Source organism: Cryptomeria japonica, chromosome 8 (genome assembly GCF_030272615.1).
Source record: "Cryptomeria japonica chromosome 8, Sugi_1.0, whole genome shotgun sequence".
Lineage (NCBI taxonomy): Eukaryota > Viridiplantae > Streptophyta > Pinopsida > Cupressales > Cupressaceae > Cryptomeria > Cryptomeria japonica.
Window position 1 is genome coordinate 149,030,599 of NC_081412.1, and position 24,504 is coordinate 149,055,102.

The 24,504-nt window shown below is 37.1% G+C and overlaps 1 protein-coding gene across 3 annotated transcripts in view; it reads right to left on the reverse strand.

Moving 5' to 3' along the window:
- The window catches only part of LOC131031554 (chaperone protein dnaJ 1, mitochondrial), a 216,897-nt gene that overhangs the window by 168,571 nt on the left and 23,822 nt on the right, over positions 1-24,504 (reverse strand). For all 3 annotated transcript variants that reach the window (XR_009103056.2, XM_057962694.2, XM_057962695.2), the window contains exons 3-4: positions 13,332-13,424; positions 13,052-13,140 (exon numbers count right to left, since the gene is read on the reverse strand). Coding sequence is in view for 2 of the 3 variants with exons in the window: in XM_057962694.2 (XP_057818677.2) it covers positions 13,052-13,140; positions 13,332-13,424 (182 nt within the window). In the remaining variant the exon portion in view is untranslated. The remainder of the gene's footprint in view (positions 1-13,051; positions 13,141-13,331; positions 13,425-24,504) is intronic.

A 24,504-nucleotide genomic window follows, 5' to 3' on the forward strand; every position in this document is an offset into this window, starting at 1 on the left:
GTTTTGGAGGAGTTCCAATTCTTTGACATTCCATCCATCTTCCTTCAATGTTAACAATTCAAGTGCTTGATCATCTTGTCACGGATTCCCAACCACTTAGCCACTTGGAGTGCAACTCTCTAATGACTACCACATTGAAATCGGTGATGAAACTTACATTTACTTTGCGGCAATTTTATGCTTTTCCTTTGATGATCACAATTACATAAGGTGTTGGAAGAGTTCCCTTTGATATTCACCAATGTGACATTTAGTCTTAATTCTTTGATATTCCATCCACCTTTCTTCAATGCTAACAATTCAAGTGCTTGATCATCTTTATTCATCATCTCCTTTTTGTGGAGCAACTTGCCAACATTGTTAGCTTGAAAAAGTAAACCAACACTTGACGACCTAGTAATTTAATAGGAAGGACAGCTTAATTTGCATTGATAATACAGCAAGAATGATATAATTACTAACTACAACATTGACTACAAGAAACGTTGTGTAGGGGTCCTAAAATTGGCTCTAACACTCCCCAAAATCTAAGTCTCATTCATAATCCTCTCCATAGGCCTTATGCCATCATAGTAAGATTCAATACGGGCTTTGAACTCGTGTGCTAGATAACATATTTGCCACTACATTTGTGCTTCCCTTTCTGTAATTGATCACCAAATGGAACTATTGCAAGAATCTCATCCACTTATAACATCTCAATTGTTGCAACTTATTTTGAACTTGCAAGTATTGTAATGGCTTATGGTCTCTATGCACAATAGTCTCTTTCCCAAGCACATTGTGTACCCATTTCTTGATTGCTTGGACAAGTGCATAGAGATCCCTACCATACACTAGATATCCACTTATTACCAAAGTAACAAGATAGCATGCATGGCATATTCGCCACCATCAATCTCACCTCAAAGAGCAGCTACAAATCAGGCAAAGCTAACATTAGAGCATAGCATATCTTTTCCTTCAAAACAACAAAAGCTTCTTCATGTACCTTACCCAAAATCTTATTCTTATCAAAGGCTCATATTAAGTGAAGAGAAGCGGCCATAAAAGAGAAAGTTGGAATGAACATGCACAAATATTAAACTACACCTACAAAGCTTTGGGGTCTTTGTAACACTCCTTATTGTTGGCTGATTTTGACAAACTCCACCTTTGCTGGATTCACACTCAACTCTACTCCAACCATAAATTCTTTTGCAAACTCACATTTCTTCATATAGCATAGAAGTTGTTTTTCCTTAGAAACTTGCAAAACTTGTCATAACTGGATTAAATATTTCTCCCAGGTAGCACTAAAAATCAGAATGTCATCTAGATTCACTATAACACATGTATCCATGAATTTTCTCAAAACATCATTAATTATGTAAGGCCCATGTATTGTTACCTTTATTGCAATTTTGTATCTAATTATATATGATGTTGTGTACCTTTTTTATGACATTTGATACTTACCTGATTATGTGACATGTGATAATATTATTATGATTGAAACTCGTTATAAGCTTTCAACTTCATTGTTTCATACTATATATGTCATGCCCCGTCTAAGAAATGATAATAAACTTATTTTAATCAACAGAAATTTATCTTATTTATAAGACATCACAGATTTCTAGAAGGCAGCGATCAAAGGTTAACAACAGCAACAATTAGTAAACTCAGCGACTAAGTTATCCTAAACATAGTCGCACAAGCAGCCACTAATAAACTAAGCGGATTAAGAGATGTTTGGGGTAACCTTGATGAAGAGATGTCATTTGAAGAGACACGGTTAAGAAAGGAGTTATGCCTATTCTGAAGGGACAGCCACTTCCAAAGGGTTGTCTCTCCTCAAAACCCATAAACGTATGAAATAGAGAAGACCCGATAGGGGAAGGGCATCAAGGAAAAAGAATGAAAACAAGCATCTCTGTAAACAGGAGAAGTTTATCTCTTAATATATCTGCGATCAGGCATCTAAATCAGACCAGAAATCCTTAATATTACAGACAGTGGCAATGTTACCCATTTGTGGTATGCTTTGAGATGTGCTTAATATATAAAGTCTGATAATGTCCTCATGCAGAATCTTCACATATTAATATAGGCTGTAATATGTACAACTATGTATAATGATGTATTTGATCCCTAATATATTGATATAGGCAGTAATGTGAAATGTCTAGATTTCCAATCTATTTGTCAATTTGCTACAATCAACCATGAGGAGGTTAGTAAAGGAGTACAAGGAGGGAGAAACTGTTATAAGGTCATCCTCTAAGTACACCACCTCATGGTGGATGACTAATAGTCCCACGAGGCCAAGGGGGTGCAAGGTATGCCCCACCCTTGGGCTACCCTGTTGTGACTTCCCACCAGCCTCAAAAAGGGTTGATTATTGGAATGGCTTCAAATGGATTTCAATCACAAACGGACAAATAAGGTGGCACGAGTAGGGAGAGCAGGTACAAGTGTCCTCATTAGGTACACCACCTCATGAAGAGTGGATGGGGGAAGGCCACATGAGGCCAAGAGGGATGGTATACCCACTCTTGGGCCTAGGGTAGAGAGTCGCTTCAAGTGCCCTATCATGTCCCCTTATCCGAGCCATTATGGTTGAACCCAAACAATAAATCATAGATATTATATGATTAAGATGGTTGTAAATATGTGTTCTCTAACCTCAAATAATTGATATTATGTATTGTGTTCCTTCAATGATTGTCTAACATGATTCTAGGGCTTCAGCCTGGACCTATCGTGCTTTATTATTTTCGGGTAAAGTTTATATCTCTGACTATATTAAGTTCCCTATTTTATTGGAATTGTGAATTTAGGGCAAAATATAGAATAATCCAAAAAGAGGGTATTACAATGTCATAGGGTTCATCGAATTGTAAGGAAAAAATTAAAAATCTAGTGAAATTCAAGAAAATCTTAAAAATCATTTCAATTCACCCCAAATTCGTATGGAAAAGAACCTGGACGTTGTTAACTAAAATATATTTTCCACATTTTCAAATGACTCAAGTTTTTCATGATCTACTTCATTTAAAACTCATGGAAGCAATCCAAAACATTGAATATTTCATCTGAAACCTTGGAAATTGCATCCATCGTGATCACATCCCCTCAATTCAATATCACAAATGGATCTTTCCCCGGCTCATCAAGCTTTGGTATGTAATTGATGCATCTTCTTATTCTTGCCCAAGTGGAGGGTAGTTATAGCAAAACAATGAATAAAAGCCTAATACCTGCTAAACACTTTTCATGTTAATATCTTCATTATAAAATGTGTAATAAGAAATTAAGTTGATAGCATGATACAAGGAATGGGTAGCTATTAACAAAGGGCCCTTATTTTTTGTTTTTTTATTAAATTTAATATACTAAACTGTATCAACATTCTTTTATTTTATTTTCTTTAAAATATTACAATGTTGTACATTAAAATTTAATATATAAAAATATCCTTTTTATATTATTAATTATTAATATATATAATATGTAAAATTTAACATATTTATTAAGGTCTATATATTTTGGTAATTTGGTGGATTTATTTAAATATATTTGTTGAATTTAATCACAATTTTTTACTCAGTTTCTTTTTACTCTTGCTGAACTTCATCTAAGTTTTATTAGTTTGTGTTCATCAACAATAAAATTTAGATGAAGTTCAGCAAGAGTAAAAAATAGTGATTAAATTCAACTAATATATTTAAATAAATCTACCAAATTACCCAAATAAAGACCTTAATAAATATGTTAAATTTTACATATTATATATATTAATAATTAGAAATATAAAAAGGATATTTTAAAATATTGAATTTTAATGTATAACATTGTCATATGTTAAAGAAGAAAAAAATAAATAAAACAATGTTGATACATTTTAATATATTAAATTTAATAAAAAACAAAAAATAAGGACACTGTTAATATATATATATATATATATATATATATATATATATATATATATATATATATATATATATATATATATTGTTGTTGCACTAAAAGATCGACCTGTTAATGCCCGATACAACCACTAGACTTATAGAATCCACAGGTGGTGGTTAAGTCGTGTCAACACCCTACACATCAGTGTGACCCGCACCAAGAAGTCCAAAACATTGGGACCAATGGATCATCGGAAGACAACCGCCAAACATCAAAAGAGTCGCAATGTTCCACGACCTACGTGCATGGGGGACATAGGGACAGGTTTCGAGGACGGGGGGACAAAGGGCCTAAGTTTGGGGACGGCGAGAGGACGATGGCGGGGGGGGTGGCGGCGTGGTGGTGCTGATATAGTTATACATATACTTATAGTACTTGAAAAACTAGTTTTGAAAAGATGTATAACTGTATAACAGTATAAGAATTACATTTCAAATGAAACTATAGGAAATTAGTAAAATTATAACATAGCAAATTTTGAATTACTAAATCTAAATACGAAGATTTCTCGAATGCTAGTTGCTAAATAAAATTTGACAAATGAAATTGTCAAATTGAATATTTCTATTATATCGAAAATATGACTTTGAATATTTCTATTATATTGAAAATATGAATATCTGAAGTCATATGAGATATCACAAAGTCTATAAAGATGGTTACACGAATCATCATTACAATGAGTAGGAAATACAAATACTAATAGCAATAGCATTACAAAAGACAAAATGCCAAAATGTCAAAACTCAAAATGTAGTGAAGGGAGGCCTCTAATCATCTGCAAACTCCTCATCACTGGAATTGGTGGACTCCACAAGGTCAAGATCCCTCAAGCTCAAACCAACCAGCCATGCATCTGAAGTGGTAGGATCATCCTCATCAATCCGCGCTGGCTCCTTTGGCTCTACATCCCATCGTGCCATTGGACTCTCCTTGTACACAAATGTCTTGCGGTCCATGAGACGCAAAGCATTATGTACAGCCACAAGCTTCTCTACTCTCTTAGAGGTAAGTTCATTCCTCTTAAGAGAGTGGATGAAGCTATATGTAGACCAATTCCTCTCAACAACTAAAGAATTGGAAACCTTGGATAGCAGACAAACAGCTAGAGTGGTGGTCAAAGATTTCGGACCATGACAATTCCACCACAAAAGTGGGTCCTCCTGTGCCATAGTTTCTATATCCATCTTTGTTGCATCTAAATAGCCTCTAAGAGTGGCAATTCTTCCCCACTCAGTGCGAATTATGCCAATATCTCTAGAATCATACATCTTCTCTATGCACCTAAAGAAACCCGCCTTCACCTCATCATCCTGAATCGGTGTCACTCTACCCGGTCTAGCCTTATACCACTTAAGATTCAAGGCAAAGGCATACGTTGGGACAGAGGCAAGGGTATAAGAATCAGTTTATCCAGTGGAAACACCACTTGTGGAAGAGTACGTTGATCTAGATCCAAATGATTGTGATGCAGATGCAAGGGTAACATAACCAATAGCAGAGCTAGAAGCACCAGCAACTGACCTAAGAGCATACCTAAGAGCTCATGTTTATGACACCAAATGATTGCAACTTGGAAATGATTTCTTCCCAGAAATGGCTATTCCACCTAATGCTTGCAGCTTCGGATATTGGAGAACCCTGGCAATTAGGATCTCAAGACGCGGCCATATGCAAAGGAGTGTTCAACTTGTCCCATCTGCGTTGAATGATTGGCCGAATGTGCTCATTGTAGAATGCTAGAGAGGGGTCGTTCACTCGCACAACAGCCCTCATCTGGTCAAGCATAGAGTCAATGCACTCATACACCTCTCCAAGGTCAGGTGTATCCCCTTCCCCATATCTGATGACCTGGAATACTGGAGAAATGATGGAGACAATGTATTTCGCATCAATCCAAAACACATCACTCTTCACTATCTCCTTCACCCTTCTCCCCTGCTCTGTCTTGGCCTCAACCCACCTATTCCACTCATTAGTCATAACCATGAGTTGCAATGCCTCTTGCAACTCAATCATTCTCTCCAGGAGAATGAAATAGGATGCATATTTGGTCTCAACCGGTTTCAAGAACTCCTTCGCGAAGGTCCTGAAGAGTGCATGTGTGGTGGTTGCAAATAAACATCTGCACATCTCTCACATTGCTGACCACTCCTCTAATCCAGTCAATCTTCCCCATGTCCTTGAGTACATTGTTCACGGCATGCACACAACAGGGGGTCCACCAAATATGTCTATAGGCCGCCTCAATGAGTTTCCCTGCTGCTCTACACACATGGGTTGCATCTGTCACTACTTGGACCACATTTTGTGGCCCAACCTCCTCAATAGCCTCCCTAAGGACCTGAAACTGAAAATCAGCATCTTTGTGATGCCCTATACAATCAACTGCTCTAAGTATGGGCCCTCTGCACATGTGACCATGATGTTGATAAGTGGATGATGGCTAATGTCCGTCCACCCATCCATAACTATGTTGCACCCAGATTGCACCCAACACGCCTTCATCTTCTCCATCAAAATATTGACCTTGGAATAGCTCTTATCCAAGATCAAGGTCCTCAATTTTGTCTCACCTAGTGGCACATATGATGGTCCTCCCTTCGCCACCATAGACATCATCTTCCTATAATAAGGAGACCATGCAACATGAAATGGGATGCCATTGGCAAAGAAGAATCTGCCAATGGACTCATCTATCTCATCTCTCAACTGCACATTAAACATATCAGCTATGGGGTTACTCTGCGATGTCTGCAACTTGTGTTTCCCTGTCCCCCTAGCCTCTCATGATTGGGGCATGGCACTAGAAGTGGAAGTGGATGGAGATCCAAACATCATTCCTCTCATCTGCGAAGCAAGAGGAGAAGTATGTAGTGCATGCTGGCTCTGTTGAAGGGCTGCCCTAGCACACAAAGTAGTAGGGACTGAAATATTTGTGTCATCTGGAACACCCCAAGCTTGTTAAACTCAATTTTGTACTATATATTTTTAGCTTCCTTCAAAAATTACAATGATCCACACCTTTTCTTGTCCAAAAAAGAAAGTGTGCATTCACTCTAGTGATGCTACCAAACCATTCAACCCCACAAATGTTGCACTTCCACTTCCTTGTTCCCCCACCTGAACGTGATGTGCCTTCTACTCTTGAAGCAAACTGACTGAGAGGATATTTAGGATCATAAGCACCCCTAGCATACTATGCCAACAACTCTAAAGGGCAACCTGTACTAGCCGGTGCACTCGCCATGGAACTAGATTGGGCTCTAGGATCAGCCCCATGGTCACCCCCCTCATCCTCAAGTTCAAATTCTGAATCATGTTCACAATGAGAATGGATTTCCATCTCATCCTCACTCATGTCTTGGGAGCTCATTTTGAAAGTGACACTACATTTCACAAAATAAAAATAAAAATAAAATCAGCCTAGTTTAACAAATTGAAATACAAATTTGAAATTTCAATTTTGAAAACAAAATCTACTATTTATAATTTTATATTATTTAACATTAAAATTAAAATAATAAAATTTGACGTTGAATCTTGTGGGCAAAATGATGAATGATTCATTCATCATTTTTCCCTCGAGATTCAACATCAAATCTGATTTTGAGATGAATAAGAAAAAAAAAACAAGTTTAAACAAACAAAGAATTGAAGAATGAAAATCAGAAAATAAAACAAGAAAAACCCTACCTTGTGCTTGAAAAATCTCTCCAAATGCAATAGAAACCTCTTCCTCCTCTTCTTGCTCCTTCTCACTCCTATCACTTGCAATCACTCTTTTCACTCCTTCAATCAGACTTCTACAAGTTTTTCCTCCTCTTCAGTTTGCTGGAAAAAAAATCAGTCTTTCAAATTGTGAGTGAAATCATCAAATATGATGGTTTTGTGTTGTTTTGGGGGAAGGGGTGGGGCCCACGTCAAATTAAAGTTACCCCCCAACCCCCAAAAATCAAACTTTTTTTTTAAATTTTAATTTTTTTTTTTAGCATTTGACGTGGGGGCAACGGGAGACATCTTCCCGCCCCTCGAGAAACGCCTAGGCGTCTCCCAAGGAGACTTGGGGACGTCTTCACATCTCCTTGGGAGATGCGGAGACATTTCTCCGTCTCTGGTGGAGCACCGATGGTGGTGGCAAGATGGCGAGAGACGTCACTTCCCTGTTTCCCCATCCCAGAAACACCCCCGTCTCCGAAACGCGGCCCAAAAGAGGGGGAAACGCGTTTCCATGGAACACTGATATATATATAAAGTTGCCCCCCAACCCCCAAAAATCAAACTTTTTTTAAAAATTTTAATTTTTTTTGGCATTTGACGTGGGGGCATCGGGAGACGTCTTCCCGCCCCTCGAGAAACGCCTAGGCATCTCCCAAGGAGACATGGAGACGTGGAGACATCTCCCAAGGAGACTTGGGGACATCTCCACGTCTCCTTGGGAGATGCAGAGACGTTTCCCCATCTTCGGTGGAGCACTGGTGGCGGTGGCAGGACAGTGAGAGACGTCATGTCCCCGTTTCCCTGCCCCAGAAACGTCCCCGTCTCCGAAACGCGGCCCAAAAGGGGGGGAAAGAATGCTGATTTATATATATATAGATAGATAGATAACACACAATTAGGAATTAAGTTGATAGCATGATAGAAGGAACGGGTGGCTATATATACATATATTTGTATGTATGTATGTATGTATGTATGTATGTACACACACACATATACGTATACGTATACATGTACATATATATACATATATCTGTATATATCTGTATGTATGTGTATCTATATATATGTATATGTGTGTGTGTGTGTGTGAGAGAGAGAGAGAGAGAATCTATTATCATATGATTAATTTGATGTGAATTCGTGAGATGTGATATGTCTTGCATGAGTGTGTGGGCCTGTTGACGTGTATTTTGTACACAGCCTAACACAGAATAAAATACCAATAGGCATCTTATCCTCTCTTGAGAAAATAGTCTCTAACTGCTGAAGATTCGCATAAAGGATCAGTTAGGAAGACTCCAAGGTTCTTTTGATGTAGGGTCTCTACGTGTGGACAAGCTCCAGTGGTATGATGTGATTTGCTGGGATCACAAGGGGACTTACATGTGATGATTGAACTTCCGATCTGCTTTGCTGGACACAGGCTCTTACTAACTTAGATTTGAAAAAATGAAAAGGATAAGGGCGAAGAGAGGATCTAATCTTAATACTAAGAATGTAGGAGCAATGACTTGATTTTTGATTAAACTCTAACTAGATCTTGTTTTGACATCAATGGAACATCTACACAAGACTAGTGCGATCTTCTAAGGGAAGCTTTATGATGTTCAAATCATCACCGCAGGCATAGATACCATCCAAGTTGATGCATATCAATGAAGAGGCAACAAATTGAAATTGAGCTTAAGCTGAACGATTCCAGTTGACTACACAAGGCAAGTCTGCAATCAACAAACTGCTAGTAGTATGGATATACGAATTCCACCATCAATCAATCACATTTCCTCCATTCATCTAATCATCTACCATCTAAGATTGAAGACTCAACAAGAAACCATGCAAATTGCAAGAAAACGACATATTTCACCATTACTTCAATGAAAATGGAGTTTGTTTACAATCAATGGCAACAATTTCTTGCCTTGTTATCAATTTCTAACTACTCTCTATCTACTAACTGCTTTCTATTATTTACAACTCTCTCTAATAATTTTCTAATTAGCCTTTACAAATGAAATGCCTGGGCTTATATAGTGCCCACAATACAATTTGATGGCTTAGATCAATTCAAGATCAATGGCCAAGATTTTACAATGAAAACCCTAATTAGGGTTTGTTACAACCATTACATAACATTTAATGCTTGACCAATGATAAAATTGTATTGCTTGGACACATGTCCTTTCTAGAAAAATCGACCAATGGATAGCCAGGGTAGGTACATCGGAGTTTGTGCCACCTTCCATGAGTTAAGTACATTGAATCTGGACATGCTGAGATGGACATCACTGATTGGAGACGTGATGACTAGGATGCCACCTCATCTGACACTTGTAACTTTGGTAAATATTCAACTTGATGTTGTTGAGAAGCTTGCTTTAATTAATTCATCTGGAATTATTTGCTTCTTCAACGAGCCCTTGTTCTAACTCCTTGTGTCCTTGTTGTGCAGGATGATGATGTACCTCGCCTTGGAACGTTGGATTGAAAGAGGTTGCCCATGTCCTTACTTGATCGTCCTGGCAAAGACCGTCCTGGCGAAGACCGTCCTGGATCCGGCTTGATTTTCCTTGAAGAGATCTCCATTTGATGCCTACACAACATTTCAAAATTAGTAACATGATTTTGCAATGAATAGCATAGATTAAATTAATTTTTAGGAAACTTCATAATAAATCCTTGAGTTATTATTTCCTAAAAAACGATTGAGCTAAGGGAAAACAAATTTTCAAAATTCAAAATTTAAGCTATGACGATCAACGTTCAAAATCAATAAAACAAATATCGCCATACCTCAGTTGAGAGCTAACTCTAGAATGCAAAACAAGGAATTTGCCTAGGCAAAATCAAAATTAGATGGCTTCAACGTGATCTCCTTCTTCAAAATATCAACTTCGCCACCTTTGATATGTCCTTGACTTGATCCTCTAACACCTTGGCAAGTTCGCCCAATATAGATTCGCACCACCTTGGAAGTTACTAGCGCCTTCTAACTTGAAATGAAATTCGCTCCTTGAATACAACTTCGCACTTTCCTTTGTCTTCCTCAAGATCGCATGTAAGAAATGACAAATAATGATGTGAAAATAACAATTTTCACCCTCCCTTTATAGCGCTCACCTCTTATTCACCTTTAGGCCGACTTTTGTAAAAATATAGCAATTAAAAAACGATTTTTTTCATAAATAACAAGGCCGACTCTCCAAACCAAACACTCCATTTGATTTTTTTAATTAATTAATTAATTAATTATTAAATGCCTTTCATTTTTAATTAATAAATTTCGATTTTTTTACAAGGCAAAATAATTAATTGATACCAAGCGCAATATTTAAATGCCATTTTTAAATAAATATTGATTTTGCTAGCATTTAAAATAAATTTAAAGAAATGTGTTTGAGCGCCAAGTTTTTGAAAATGAAATAATACGTACCTCATCGCCCTGGTCCCTGACTGAGGGACAGGAGCGATCCATCAATTTGGCCTTGATCCTTGCATTTTTGACGTCCAAAATCTTGATCCTTACGTTCAAATCGGCATTTTAGCTGGGTCCTTCAAGTTTGATTGACTTGTTTGTGCGAAGGAATGTCTTTAAGATGTGATATCGCCCTGGTCCCTTGGAGAGGGACAGGAGCGATCCATGTCTTCTAGCTTGAAATTCATCGTTTTTTATTCTAACTCTTCGTTCCTTGCCTTCCAAATGGCGTTTTAGACCTTGTGCAATTTGTTTTGCTATGATCTTTGAAGGATAACATGTGTCTTGGCAAATATCGCCCTGGTCCCTTGGAGAGGGACAGGAGCGAACTTGAGTATTTTAGTGCAAATCCTTCAATGTTGGCGACCTTTGATGCTTTATGCTTGATTGAAACACCTCGAAACGTCCTTGCCACCTTGTTCTTTGTCTTGGAGTGTCTTGAATTTGGAGGAACGGCAATATAATCATCATATCGCCCTGGTCCCTTGGAGAGGGACAGGAGCGATATTGGTCCTGTAGGCTTCATTTCATCTTATCTCCTTCAAAATTTATCTTCAATGGTCTCGTAATGTACCTTTTCACTCATCCATGCCTTGAGACCCTTTCAAACTTGGCAAGAAAATCATCTAAGACAAAAATCGCTCTGGTCCCTTCCTGAGGGACAGGAGCGAACTTGAGCATTTAGGTCCCTTGTTGACGTTTGATAATCTTCAATTTGTCTTCAATGGGTTCAATTCACCTCCTTTCTTGCCTTCAAACATAAAACTTGCTTGATCTTTGCCCAGATCGTACCTTGTGAAGAATTTCGCTCTGGTCCTTCAGTGAGGGACAGGAGCGAATTTGACCCTCTAGGCAAAAACTTCATCATTTCATTGTTTTTGATCAAGTCTGGATGCTCTATCATGCTCATTTCGTCCTTCACCATGCCTTTGATGTCTCGATTCGTCCAAACAAGGTCAGGAATGGCTCAACTAAGCATTTTCGCTCTGGACCCTTGGTGAGGGACACGAGCGATTCGCCTTGGTCCCTTGGAGAGGGACAGGAGCGCTTTTCGTTCTGGACCCTTGGAGAAGGACACGAGCGAAATTTGACTTTTCGAACTCTCTATCAGGATAAATTTGATGGAATATAACATTTAAGTATAAGAGTTATACTTTAAGTTATATTCCATATATACTTTCAGGATGTTTGAGAGTGGTTTCAGACCTCCAGGAGTTATATTGCAAAATCTAGTTTTTGGAGGTTTTTTTCAGTTTCCAGACTTAGTCAAATTCAGGATCAGGACATTCCAGACTTAGCCAAATTTCAGGATCAGGACCTTACTCAAGCCGGACTTGCTTATCCATGTGATCCCCTGGGCGACGTTCAAAATGCAAAGGCTAGCTAACAAAACCCTAAAAAAACCTAAAGAACAAACCCTAAAAAGCAAAAAAACATGGGTCCCCATTTGCAATGGGGCGATGTGTGAAAACGTCACAACAGGGCCTTGGTTTATTAAACTGTTGTTTTAGCTACATATTTGCATGATATGTTTTCAATCTGTGCATTGAGTGTGTAAGATAAGCCAACGCTAGTTAGTCATGGAGATAACAACATGAATATGTGTGTACCATCTTACCCCATGTGGGTTACTTAGACATCACTGCGTTAAACCAATGCAACCAATGATCTAAAACGAATTCAATTCAAGATCCCTTGGTCTAAACCCATAAGTTTATTTCTAAGTGTTTTATATCTTAGTTTATCTTGCATAGGCATTTTCCATGTGTGTTGCAATGATTTATATGCTTGTTTGAATGTTTGAATTCATTTGGAAAGAGTAAGGGTCAGATTTTGAAATTGTAAGTCCCTTGTTGCTATATCAGAAAGTGGAAAGTTAATGTGCAGACTACTTACATCCCGAAAAGCATTCTTGATTTCATCTTGGCTGGCATCTCTACGGACTCCAAGTGTCTCATAAAAATCTCTAATAGCCATATAAGCCCCTGTGAAACATATGATTAAAAGACATACACACACAATGTTTGTAATAAGGGAGCAGATAATATCTCAATGTCATCACAAATTTAATTTCCCCACTGAATGACAGGGTGAGATGAAAAGTACACAAAAAACCTATCCCTGGTAAAGATTTGTACCCAAGGTAAAAAGTTTCAAACCATCATTGTACGAATACCTGTGCAATGTAAACTCTGTTTAACCAAAAAACACCATGAACGATTAACTTCCCAGGATCCTTCACCAGCATGGCATTTCCATTTGTAACTTCCTGGACAAGAGCCAGTAAAACAAGTAAATACATGGAAAGGGAAATATTAGCAACATGGATATGGAAATTTGACTCCTTTGCTAAAGATCGATTTATCAAGCAGGATAGATGTTTCCTCTCATCAAGCTAGCAAAGAATATTCAATCACCTAGAATATATCTTGAGACCATTATTATTGACACCTATCAGAAACTATGTTAGAAATCCACAGGTAAGGTGAACAAATTGTGAGAAGAAGCTTGTCTATTTAATGCTTTTTCTAGAGCAGTTTGAATCAAGCCAATTTTGTATCATGTCCGCATTCTTGCAACAGGCAAGGGATCCAAACAACAGAGATTATGTATTTTTTCAAAAGGAAAATAAATATATTTCAAATGAATACCAAAGCCAAAACAAAATTATATTGCATATTTTTCAAGGATGCTAATCACTCATTGTCTTCAAGCAATTCAGTATTCATCATCTATCTCAAAATCATTAACTAATAACAAGGCCACTATTTCTAAGCTACTGGCATTTAGCAGATTGTTCCGATGGCTAAGAAACTCGGTACATTAAAGACACCAAGATACAGAATTATTGAATGAAAGAACCAAAATATATAAGGAAATTTAGTTTACATTGCAAAAGTCCATTAAATGACACCAAACCAGCTAGAAACTGGACAATGGAGACAGAGAATGCTCCTCAGTAGCCTGAACCAATCCAGCGATCTTTCAAAAAGGGTAGATTTTCCCTCTTATCAAACTTAAAATTTAAATTGCTCAATTCGGGTATCAGCTACATTTCTCTTACAAGGAGTATACCTTCAGATATTATTGAATTTTATAACAATATATCCTAAGATGTCAAGCATAAATTGTGAGAAAACACTTCTCCACAAAATGCTAACTTGAGAACATCTTGGATGAAAGCCAGTTTTGTAGCATGTCCTCTCTATTTCACTGTTACACCATTGTAGGGATTATAACTAATTATAGAGATTAATTAATGTTTTCTAAAGGAAAACAAAGATATTATTGAAATGACTAGCATAGCCAAAACAAATTTAAGTTGCATATTTATCAAATATGCTCTTCATTCACTGCTCTCAAGCAATCAGTATTGACATATATAATAATCAAGCCCCTAATTATAGACTAGAAGCATGCAAGAAAATGTTTTCAATAGTCAGCATACTCAAGGCAATAAGAACTCCAAGATATAGCACACTTGAGTCCAGAAACCAATGCATAGGTCATAATCCGGTTCACAGTGTGATTCTAGAAAACAAAAACTTGATACGATGACAGAAAATTAGACTCAAACTTAAATGATGATGACAGAAAATGCTCCTCACAAACTTGAGCTCAAGCAATCGACCACCACAATAATTCTGCAGATGCAAAATTGATGGATGGCATCAAAGGTCTGGTCCACTTAGGCATTGTACACTTCCATGTTAGTATTATGGCCTCTGAAACCTTCAATAAAAGGATTTTGAAAGTATAAGAGTCCTAGTTCAAAGGGCAGAGGCATTTGTCTGTTTTCCTCCTATTCATTCAACAACTGAATAAATTAAATCTCATGTCTGATTTTCCTTTTACTTCCCTCAATTTCCACTACCTAAATATGAATATCTTACATTTTCTATTAAACATTCCATCCAATCATATCTGAAATTTTAGGATTTACAAGATATTCGCATTGATTACATGCTATCTTACAAGGGTTCTGATCAAGCAAAAGAAAAATATCCTTTACATTGCAATCTATATTACTGGTAGGCAATAAAATATTCTAAAATTAAGTGGTTCTCATTTTTTTAGAACAGAACTTGCATACTGCTTTTAATATTTATCCAGACATTCCTCTTAATCTATCTGCATGTGTCTTCTTAAGTGTGGAATATATGTGTTCTTCAAGGTATTTTGATCATCAAATTCCTTAAGAAGAGGTCTAAAATTTTCTGTGAGTGCTCATTAATGAAGATATTGGATTCTAATAGAGAATAGTTGAGTTTGTATATTACGAACTCCATCAACCATCGCAGCAGCTTCCTTTAAGAATTTGGTCAGTTTGGGGAGTTCATGAAAGGGATTGTGGCCTACTTTAATAGTCCCCTTTTTTATGTATCTGGCAACTTAATCAATCAATCTTGAGGCCCACAAGATTCAATATATGGTTCCCTCTTAATTGGCATCTGTTACATATGAACAAGGTTCCTCCATGACCATTGTAATGCTTATTTCTGAACTTAAATGTTAGCAAGCTCTCATCTAGCTTGGATCTTCTAGAATTATGTTGAAATTTGAACATTTTATTTTTCATAATGTATCTTAGCTCTCAAATGGTTGTGTGAATCTCACTTTCTCATTAGTGGCTAAGCCAAGGTTAGCTTAATAGAGTAATGACTTAAGCATTATATCCTCATTTAATTCCCTCTAAGCCATATTGACCGGAATAACACATGAAAAAAAATTGAAAGCTCTCATTGATTCATGCAAGATATGTTCTCATCAGCACTTCTCCTGAAAAGAGAACTAGATCATTGTTTTTGCCTTTTGGTCATTAGACACAAACAGCAATATTTAAAGTAGGAAAATGTCATGTCCGTTTCTCAAAATAGGCACCACGAAGAAACCTCTAGACTATTTTCATTTCACGTAGGTTAAATGGAAAAGCAAGGAAAATAAATTTTAATATTATTTTAATCTGGACCTGGTAATTTTTTATTTAAAGGGCAACTCAAATAACTTTATTAAAATAAAAGTGTTTTTAAACACACTAAAATTAAAAAAGTATATTTTAAATATTAAAGTCTAAAACTAAAATAAAATAAAATAAAAAGTTCTTTTTGATAGGTAAACTACAACCATGGGGGTTGCTCCCATATATATTTATCAAAAAATATAGATTTGAGTCTTACATCATCCATCTTTATCTGTTGTTTTACTCAGACTTTGTTACATACATGTTACATAAACATATTATATCCAGCTTTCAAACAAAATTTTGTTTTAGGCTATATAAACAGAGAGCTAGTATTTTCTACAACCTAAAAAACTAACTATAGACTATTTCCCCAATACAGAAAGAGAACTATTAACAGCACCTCATCTCTTACTTGTCATTTCTCTATCTATTGAATGAAATCATTCGTCCAACCCACATCCTCCGCAACCACCAAGCCAAACCATTTTTGAAGAACTCAAACCCTTTTGTCACTTTCTTCTTCCTCTGAAGAGTCAATGTTGGTTTGTGAGTGAAGATGAAAGGATACCACTCAACAGTTACAATTCTAGACTGAAGCCTAAGGAAATCCTCAAGAAATAGAAACTAATTGCCATACCTGGCAGATCCAATACCTCTAACAGCCCACCCAAGAATTGTCTTTTGACTAACGCCTCCACCATAGCCCTTACCCAAATCCAAAAGCATTGACATAAACATAGAACCTGTCTAAATTAACTCTAAATCTTTGACTTGTCAACAGAAACTCGTCTCCAATGATCCACTGAATTGTATAGATTATCAGCCCGCTCTTTGTTTTGAATACACACTGCATTCTTTTATGTGTTATCCTCCCCAACAACGCCATTTGCCTCTGTGAACACCTCAAATGGATGGGAGTGTCCATTTTGTTCTGCATACCAAACATAAATGCATTCTTTGTCCTTACTTCTACTTACAGCCTTCCGTCCTACTTCCTCCCTTCACTGTGGGTAATGATTTGAACAATAGGAGCATAAATTGTGTAAAAATCAACAAAATTGCCTTTTTTTAAAATCATCCAAACTGCCAAGTTTTTCCCTTAAAATCGGCAGAAATCGTTGACCCGCAGTCAAAAATTTTTTGCAGATTTAATCTGAAAAAAAGTGTTTAAATTGCATCAAAAATCGTGATTAAATTGTCAAGAATGGTGCAACTATTTCCCCTGTGAACTGTCCATCCTCAAAACCCTAAAAACGTAGCAAAAACCTATTACTATTGACTGCGCGACATTTTCTAGCAACATCTTGCACACGAGACGTGAATAATTTGAAGGGAAGCATTAAACAAGTTGAAGGGAAGCAATAAAGAAGTTGTAGACTTGCGGGAACAACTCGACTCGACAGGCCTAGTGCTACAGCAGGTAGGCAATTTAAGTTTAGTTTTTTTGTATGCTTTTTACCTGCTTTCATTCTTTCTCTGAGAAGTTTCAATGGCACATTCAGATTTTGCACCTATTATAGTAGGAGATTATACACCTATTAGATAATTTTCTTTGTTGAGATTCAAATGAGCTATTGAATCTGGTGCTGATTTTTTTGTGGGTCTTGGCCCCTCAGGTCACTTCTAGTCGCTAAGTTTTATGCAAATGACCTGCATCCCTTTGCCCTACATTTTCTTCCTCGTGCTGTTTCCCAGTTCGAAATGACAGTTCTGAATGCCTTGGGCATTACTGGATATTTCTACAATACAAGTGTAAGTACTGTGAGGTAAGCCACAATGTGAATGGAGCTAGGTTTAATGTTTTGGACAAGAACACTTACATGAAAGTTTAAGTGGAGTGCAGTTGAGTTATAGGGGTTTATATAGCATATATTTTGGCTCCAAATTGTATATAGTCATGCCTATAAGTTGGCAAGAACTGAAGATGATTATCCTAGCACTTAAACTGAAATATTGGTAGCATGCATGGCCCCAAAATGCTACAATTCATTGTTCTCACTGCTATGTATTATGCAGATGTACCTGCATTCCTCTCTCCCGCATTTCCATGTCCTGCATTCCCTTCCTTATGCTATTTCCCTGTTCAAATATCTCTTCATACTGTTATATATTATATTTTTACTCTGCAACACTTTTGTGCACATCCAAACTTTGATATTTTAGACAAGTATAGGATATGTTCATGATAAATGGATAAAAGGAATTTTGTAATCCTAAATTAGATGTTCAACTTGCCCTGGAAATGAATTTTTAAGAGGGTGACATCAACACATTTACGAACCAACACTAGAGAACTATATATTTTTCTTTCTTTTCATCCTGAAATACAGTGTATAGAAGATAGTAAGTGCCTTAATTTAACATGAACAAATGTAGGTAATTTTCACTGTTTAATAATACATATTAACAATTATCTCAGCCAGATCAATTGTATGCTTTCAATCTTCTGAGTGAGGAATATATTATATATTTAATGAGAACTGTCACGTCAGGCAGAAAAATCAGTCAACTGTCATATTTCTTGAGAGATCTGCAAGGGAACTTAATACATGTAGAAGAGAAATTGAAACCCTACTGTTCTATACTACATTTTCTCAACCAAAGTCTCTGTTGTTTCATAACCAAAAACTGTTGTTTTGACTGAGATCTTACGGTTTTGACATATGTTTGAAATCATAATTGTTTATAAAGAAAACAAAATGTCATTATGTATTAGGGAGTAGCTGCAACTTATTTGGGCCAAATAAACTATATATACTTAGGAGATCTTTATAGGATAAATAAACTAAATTGGTCGCTTACCTTGGTCATCTCCTATGCACAATGATACTCCAAAAGGTTGTCACTAAATATCCTCTATGCTTAGCTTATAGGTCTTTCCGAGCACAAATCTTTCAACAAAACAAATTAACAATAGACCTCAATGTAACATAGATGTAACTCCACATTTATCTTCCCAAATGTATAACCTTTAATAGTTTCTTATTACATGTGTACTTTTGTTAGTTTTTAAAAGTAGCTGATTATTAATGTGATTGTGTGCCTACACTTCATCTAATTTTAAACTGGTATATGATATGGGCTGAACTTCTTGACTGATTACCTAAACTAAATACAGCTCCAGTAGCCAAATTTGATCTATTTTGGGGCTTGTAGAGGTTTGAACAAAATTTTACACATATTTAGAGAATTAAACTGAAGTTTGCAGTTTTTAGCCAAAAAAGTATTCATGCTTTAAAACTTTCTTGTGCCTTTTGATGTCTAACTAAACTATAAAATCATTTGATGATGTAGCTCCAAGTTCCAACCATGAAAGACTGAATTAAAATGCTTTTGCGGATTTGATCATAATGCCACGTCAAAAAGACTCTGCACGGAAACACTGCACGGCTGTTTTGGGTACGATGAAGGTTAAATGCAACTAGTGTTTGAAAGATATCTTTGGTGGCATTTCTTGCTTCAGATGGCAATTGGCAAAGAAAACAGGACATGCTACCACTAGTTGCACAGAATGCCGTACAGATGTCACCTTGTCATGTCCCCGCCATGACATCCATACTCGCATCATCTCTAATGAGAGAAAATTGTCTTGTTTCAGGACTTCACAATTTTCTATAACTCAGATCATGCCCAAACATCAATCTCATCCTGCATTAATACAAATGATGATATATACACAAATGACTATTTAGGAGCAGCGATTTATTACTACAATCAGCGATACGATGGTATTTGTTAATCATAAAAGCTGACGTAGTTTTGAGCAGCAACAATATCAATTAACAACAAGGACTGTATCAAACTGAAGGCGATGGAGGAACATATATATATAACAGCAATCAGTGTGTTTGGGGTTGATTATAAATAGGGACAGCATTAAGGGAAACAATGATGCATATGTTAACAGTGTTGCCCTGATTTTGAAACGTTCAAAATTAAAACTTTTTGCATGCAAGGTAATATCATAAAAAGTTTTAATATCTATCTCTGGAAGACCCAAGCCAAAATCCTAACTTTCGCGTATGAAAGTTGAAAATCCTAACTTTTGTGTCCAATGTCCCAAAATCCTAACTTTCACATCTAAAAGTCAAAACTCCTAACTTTTGCACTTGAGAGTTGAAAATTCTAACTTTCACGCTTGAAAGTTAAAATTTCTAACTTTTGCACTCCATGTTCCAAAATCCTAACTTTTGTGCTTGAAAGTCAAAATTTATAACTTTCGCGCTCTGTACTCCAAGAATCTAACTTTTAAACCTCTTTTTCAAGAACTTGTAACTGTTTTTCAAGAACCTTCAAAAGAGTTGGAAAGCCAGAGTCTTCTACAAATGCTCGCCATTATTCTCGCGCTCGTGTTGAAAGGAAAGCTTGATGATGATTTTTGGTTGCAGGATGGACACAAAATGGATTTATTGAACAGGTTTAGAATGCTCCCAAGAAAAGGTTAATGGCAGGTGTTTTCCCAACATCCTCACATCTGCGCAAAACAGGAGCCACATAACAGCATATGGACACCCATCGTAGCATGATAATTGAAAAATATGACAGTTTTATTACTACCAAGGGCGCATAATCAATACGTTTCAACATACATAAGGCCCATGTGAGCCATTTGACAAAATGCTTCATAGAAATATAGTTTCATCGAATGCTACGAATGCAGAATGCACACAAAATACGATTGCGCAAGGAAGCTCCCAAACTTTAAGTTAATGAAGCACTCTGGAACGCATCCTACTATTGCAAGCTTTGTTCTTAAAGAAAAAAGAGATGTACATGTTTCGATCATTTGATCCTCATGCCCACAGTGGCTATTCTTGTTGTTGATGTTATTGTAGCAGCAGGAGATATCGCTGTCTTACATATGTGATTCTTTTTATTTAATACTGTGTGTTAGTTTTCAACGTGTAATTATAATTTCTATTTTTTCCTTGAAGGATGATTAAAGATTGTTTTCTATCGGGCTGTTGTATAAGTCGCACCCCCTTGCTATGATGTGTCACCCCGATTGGGGTCATGACCTTTCACCTTTCTTGGACGGGTATTTTACTCCTTCAATCGGGGGCTTTAGAGTTGATGATCGGGGGAGTCATATGCTGTACGTGCGATACCTATGATATATATATGCTGTGTGCAGTGCATATAAAATATAGCTGTGTACTTATGTTGATCTCTGTGGATTATGCTGTGTATATTCGTGTAATACCTGTCAAAGATTCTGCTGTATATATATACGTGTATTGTCCGTGAAGATATTGTTGTGCACATTCATATTATCTGTAAGGAGTTATATTCTGTTCATCTACGTACGATAGTCGATGAATGTTATGTTGTGGTTATACGTGTGAAGTCAGTTATATATATGTCTGTTGTAAGCACAATCAATATATTCAGATATCTCCGGAGTTACCCGGGGACGCGTCCCCGACCTGAAAACCCCCGTCCCCGTCCCGGGGACGTTTCGGGGACTTGGGGATGGCCAGGGGACGTTTCCCCCCGTCCCCAAATTGCCCTGTATTTTGAGGGGAAATCCCCGAAACGGGGGGATGCCTGCCCTAGCTCTGGGGGACGTCAGTATGTCCCGGGGACGGCTGGGGACGGCTGGGACGTCCCCAATCCGTCCCGGAGACGGCCAGACGTCCCCCATATCTAAGGCCCTTAAAAAATATTAAAAAAATTTAAAAAGTTGTATTTTCAATTTTTTATTTAAATTTTCTAATATCGGCCCCTTATTAATTCAAATTGTTATTAAAGATTAAAAAAATTAAAAGATAACATTAATTAAATTTTAAATTTATTAATTTAGTTCATAATTTTGACAATGAAACTATATGGCAGCAGTGTAGCCTTTAGGCATTTTGACACAGAGATTAGAAAATCGCCAAACTCGGCGAGTCAATAGAAAAATAACACCCAACGCCTTTATTAAAAGTTTTTTTGGCCTCGCGGGGCGCTGCCCCTTGACCCCACCTTGGGGGCGCTGCCCCCAAACCCCCGTTGAAAAATATGGGGGGAAACTGTGTCGATAGAAGTAGGGAAAATTCAACCTCCGAGTCTATTGATATGCATACTGACAATGTGAATGAATTAAAATTCTGATTTATGAATGCATAATTGCATATTGTCTATTGAGTATTAACGATGTTGTATGTTCAGAATTTACATTCTAAAATGTTTTCAACTTTTCATAGTATCATACACATGCTATATCCATGTTTTATTGTTTTCATATGAATATAATGTATGTATGCATGCTTTATCCATGTTTTCATATGAACATTTAGAATTTTGAAATTTTCCTATATATTTTAAATTTTTCCTATATTTTATATAGTCGTCCCCTTTGCCATCCCCCGCCGTCCCCAAATTTGGCAAAAAAATTTACCGTCCCAGAAACGCATCCCCTGCCGTCCCCGTCCCAAAAACTCAAGGTAACTTTGGATATTTCAGTTGTAATTCTGAATTAGAACAGTAATATTAGAGATATTGCTCTGCACCTCTACAATTTTAATTATGATCCCAAAATTAACATGGTATCAGAGCAGGCTTAAGAAAAGATCATGATCAGAATTAGTTAAACACCAAAATACTCTTCTTTTCTCCTTAGGACATCTATCTTAGCATCGAGAATGGTGAACGGACTCAAGGTCGAAGATAGACTTGATGGTGCCTCTAACTTCACCTCTTGGAAGTTTAGAGTTCTAATTGCATTAGAAGAAAACGATATTCTCGAGTTTGTGGAGAAAGAAGTGCCCAAGCCTTTCGACGAGACTGAGAAAAGACAATGGAAGAAGAATGGCACGAAAGCTAGGAAGATCTTGATAGACTCTATGATGAATCACCTAGTACCGATTATCTCCAATTCGAAGTCAGCTAAATAAATGTTTGATACTCAAAAAGGCTTGTATGAGATCAACAACACCAGCAGAGCCCTTGCTTTGAGACAACAACTTCACCATGTAAAAATAGATAAAGAAGATTCAATCATCTCATTCTTTATGAAGATTTCTGATTTGAGAGATCAATTAAGCACTATTGGGGACATAATTGCAGAAAAAGATCTTGTTAAATTGGCACTAAATGGTCTTCCCCAATCTTGGGAGCCCTTCATCCAAAGCATCAGTGGGAGATCTAAGTTGCCCAAGTTTGATTGTCTTCGAGCTGATTGTATTCAAGAAGAGTCCAGGTTAGCAGCAAGAGGAATTGGGTGAAACCATAATAATGTAGAAAATCAAGTTCTTGCTACACATACTTCTAGAGAAAGAGGCAAAAGAAGAAAAAGGAATAGAGACAAAGAATTAGATTTTGCCCCAAATCCGAAGAACAAGAAGGATTTCTCTCACATTCAGTGTTTCAGGTGTGACAAGTATGGTCACTTTGCTCGAGATTGCAAATTAAGACCTACACAACTTGCTTCTACTATGGAAATTGCCATGGGGACATCTCAAAAGGAGCCAAGCTCTAAAGTTAAAACAGAAGGTTTCTTATTCTAAAGTCGATCAGTTTCTTCGAAGAGGAGGAATTAATATTCAAAGGGAGTCTAACAAACCAACAGAGGCAACCTTGGACAAGAAGGTCAGGAGGTTGATACTAGTACTTGAAGCCCTTGCTGAGAGGGAGGCTTAGCATTAGTAATTTGTGTTATCTGTTGTTAATGCATTTTTCTCTCAGACGGAGAAATTTGAGGTGAAAGACCTTGTTAATGCATTTTTTCTCTGAGACAGAGAAATTTGAGGTGATAGCCCTTGTTAATGCATTTTTCTCTGAGACGGAGAAATTTGAGGTGAAAGCCCTTGTCCATCTCTAAGACAAAGATATGGTTCTTTCCACCCTCTGGGAGTAGCCATGGTGGATGTCATGTTGAGAGACTCCATGACAACATCACATTGAGAGACTCCGTGATGAATTCTTTGTATGTGTGTTTTTCCACACATGGGAGTAGCCATGGTGGACGTCATGTTGAGTGACTCCATGACGATATCACGTTGGGTGATTCCGTGATGAACTTTCTTCCACAATTGGGTGTAGCCATTGTGAGTGTCATGTTGAGAGACTCCATGACATGGATATTTGGAAAGATATCTCCCCAGCTAAGAGGGAGTATTGATGTTATTGTAGCAGTAGGAGATATCGCTGTCTTACATATGTGATTCTTTTTATTTAATATTGTGTGCTAGTTTTCAACGTGTAATTATAATTTCTATTTTTTCCTTAACACGGATGATTAAAGATTATTTTCTATTGGGTTGTTGTATAAGTCCCACCCTCTTGCTATGATGTGTCTCCCCGATTGGGGTCATGACCTTTCACCTTTCTTGGACGGGTATTTTACTCCTCCAATCGGGGGCTTTAGAGTTGATGATCGAGGGAGTTATATGTTGTGCGGGCG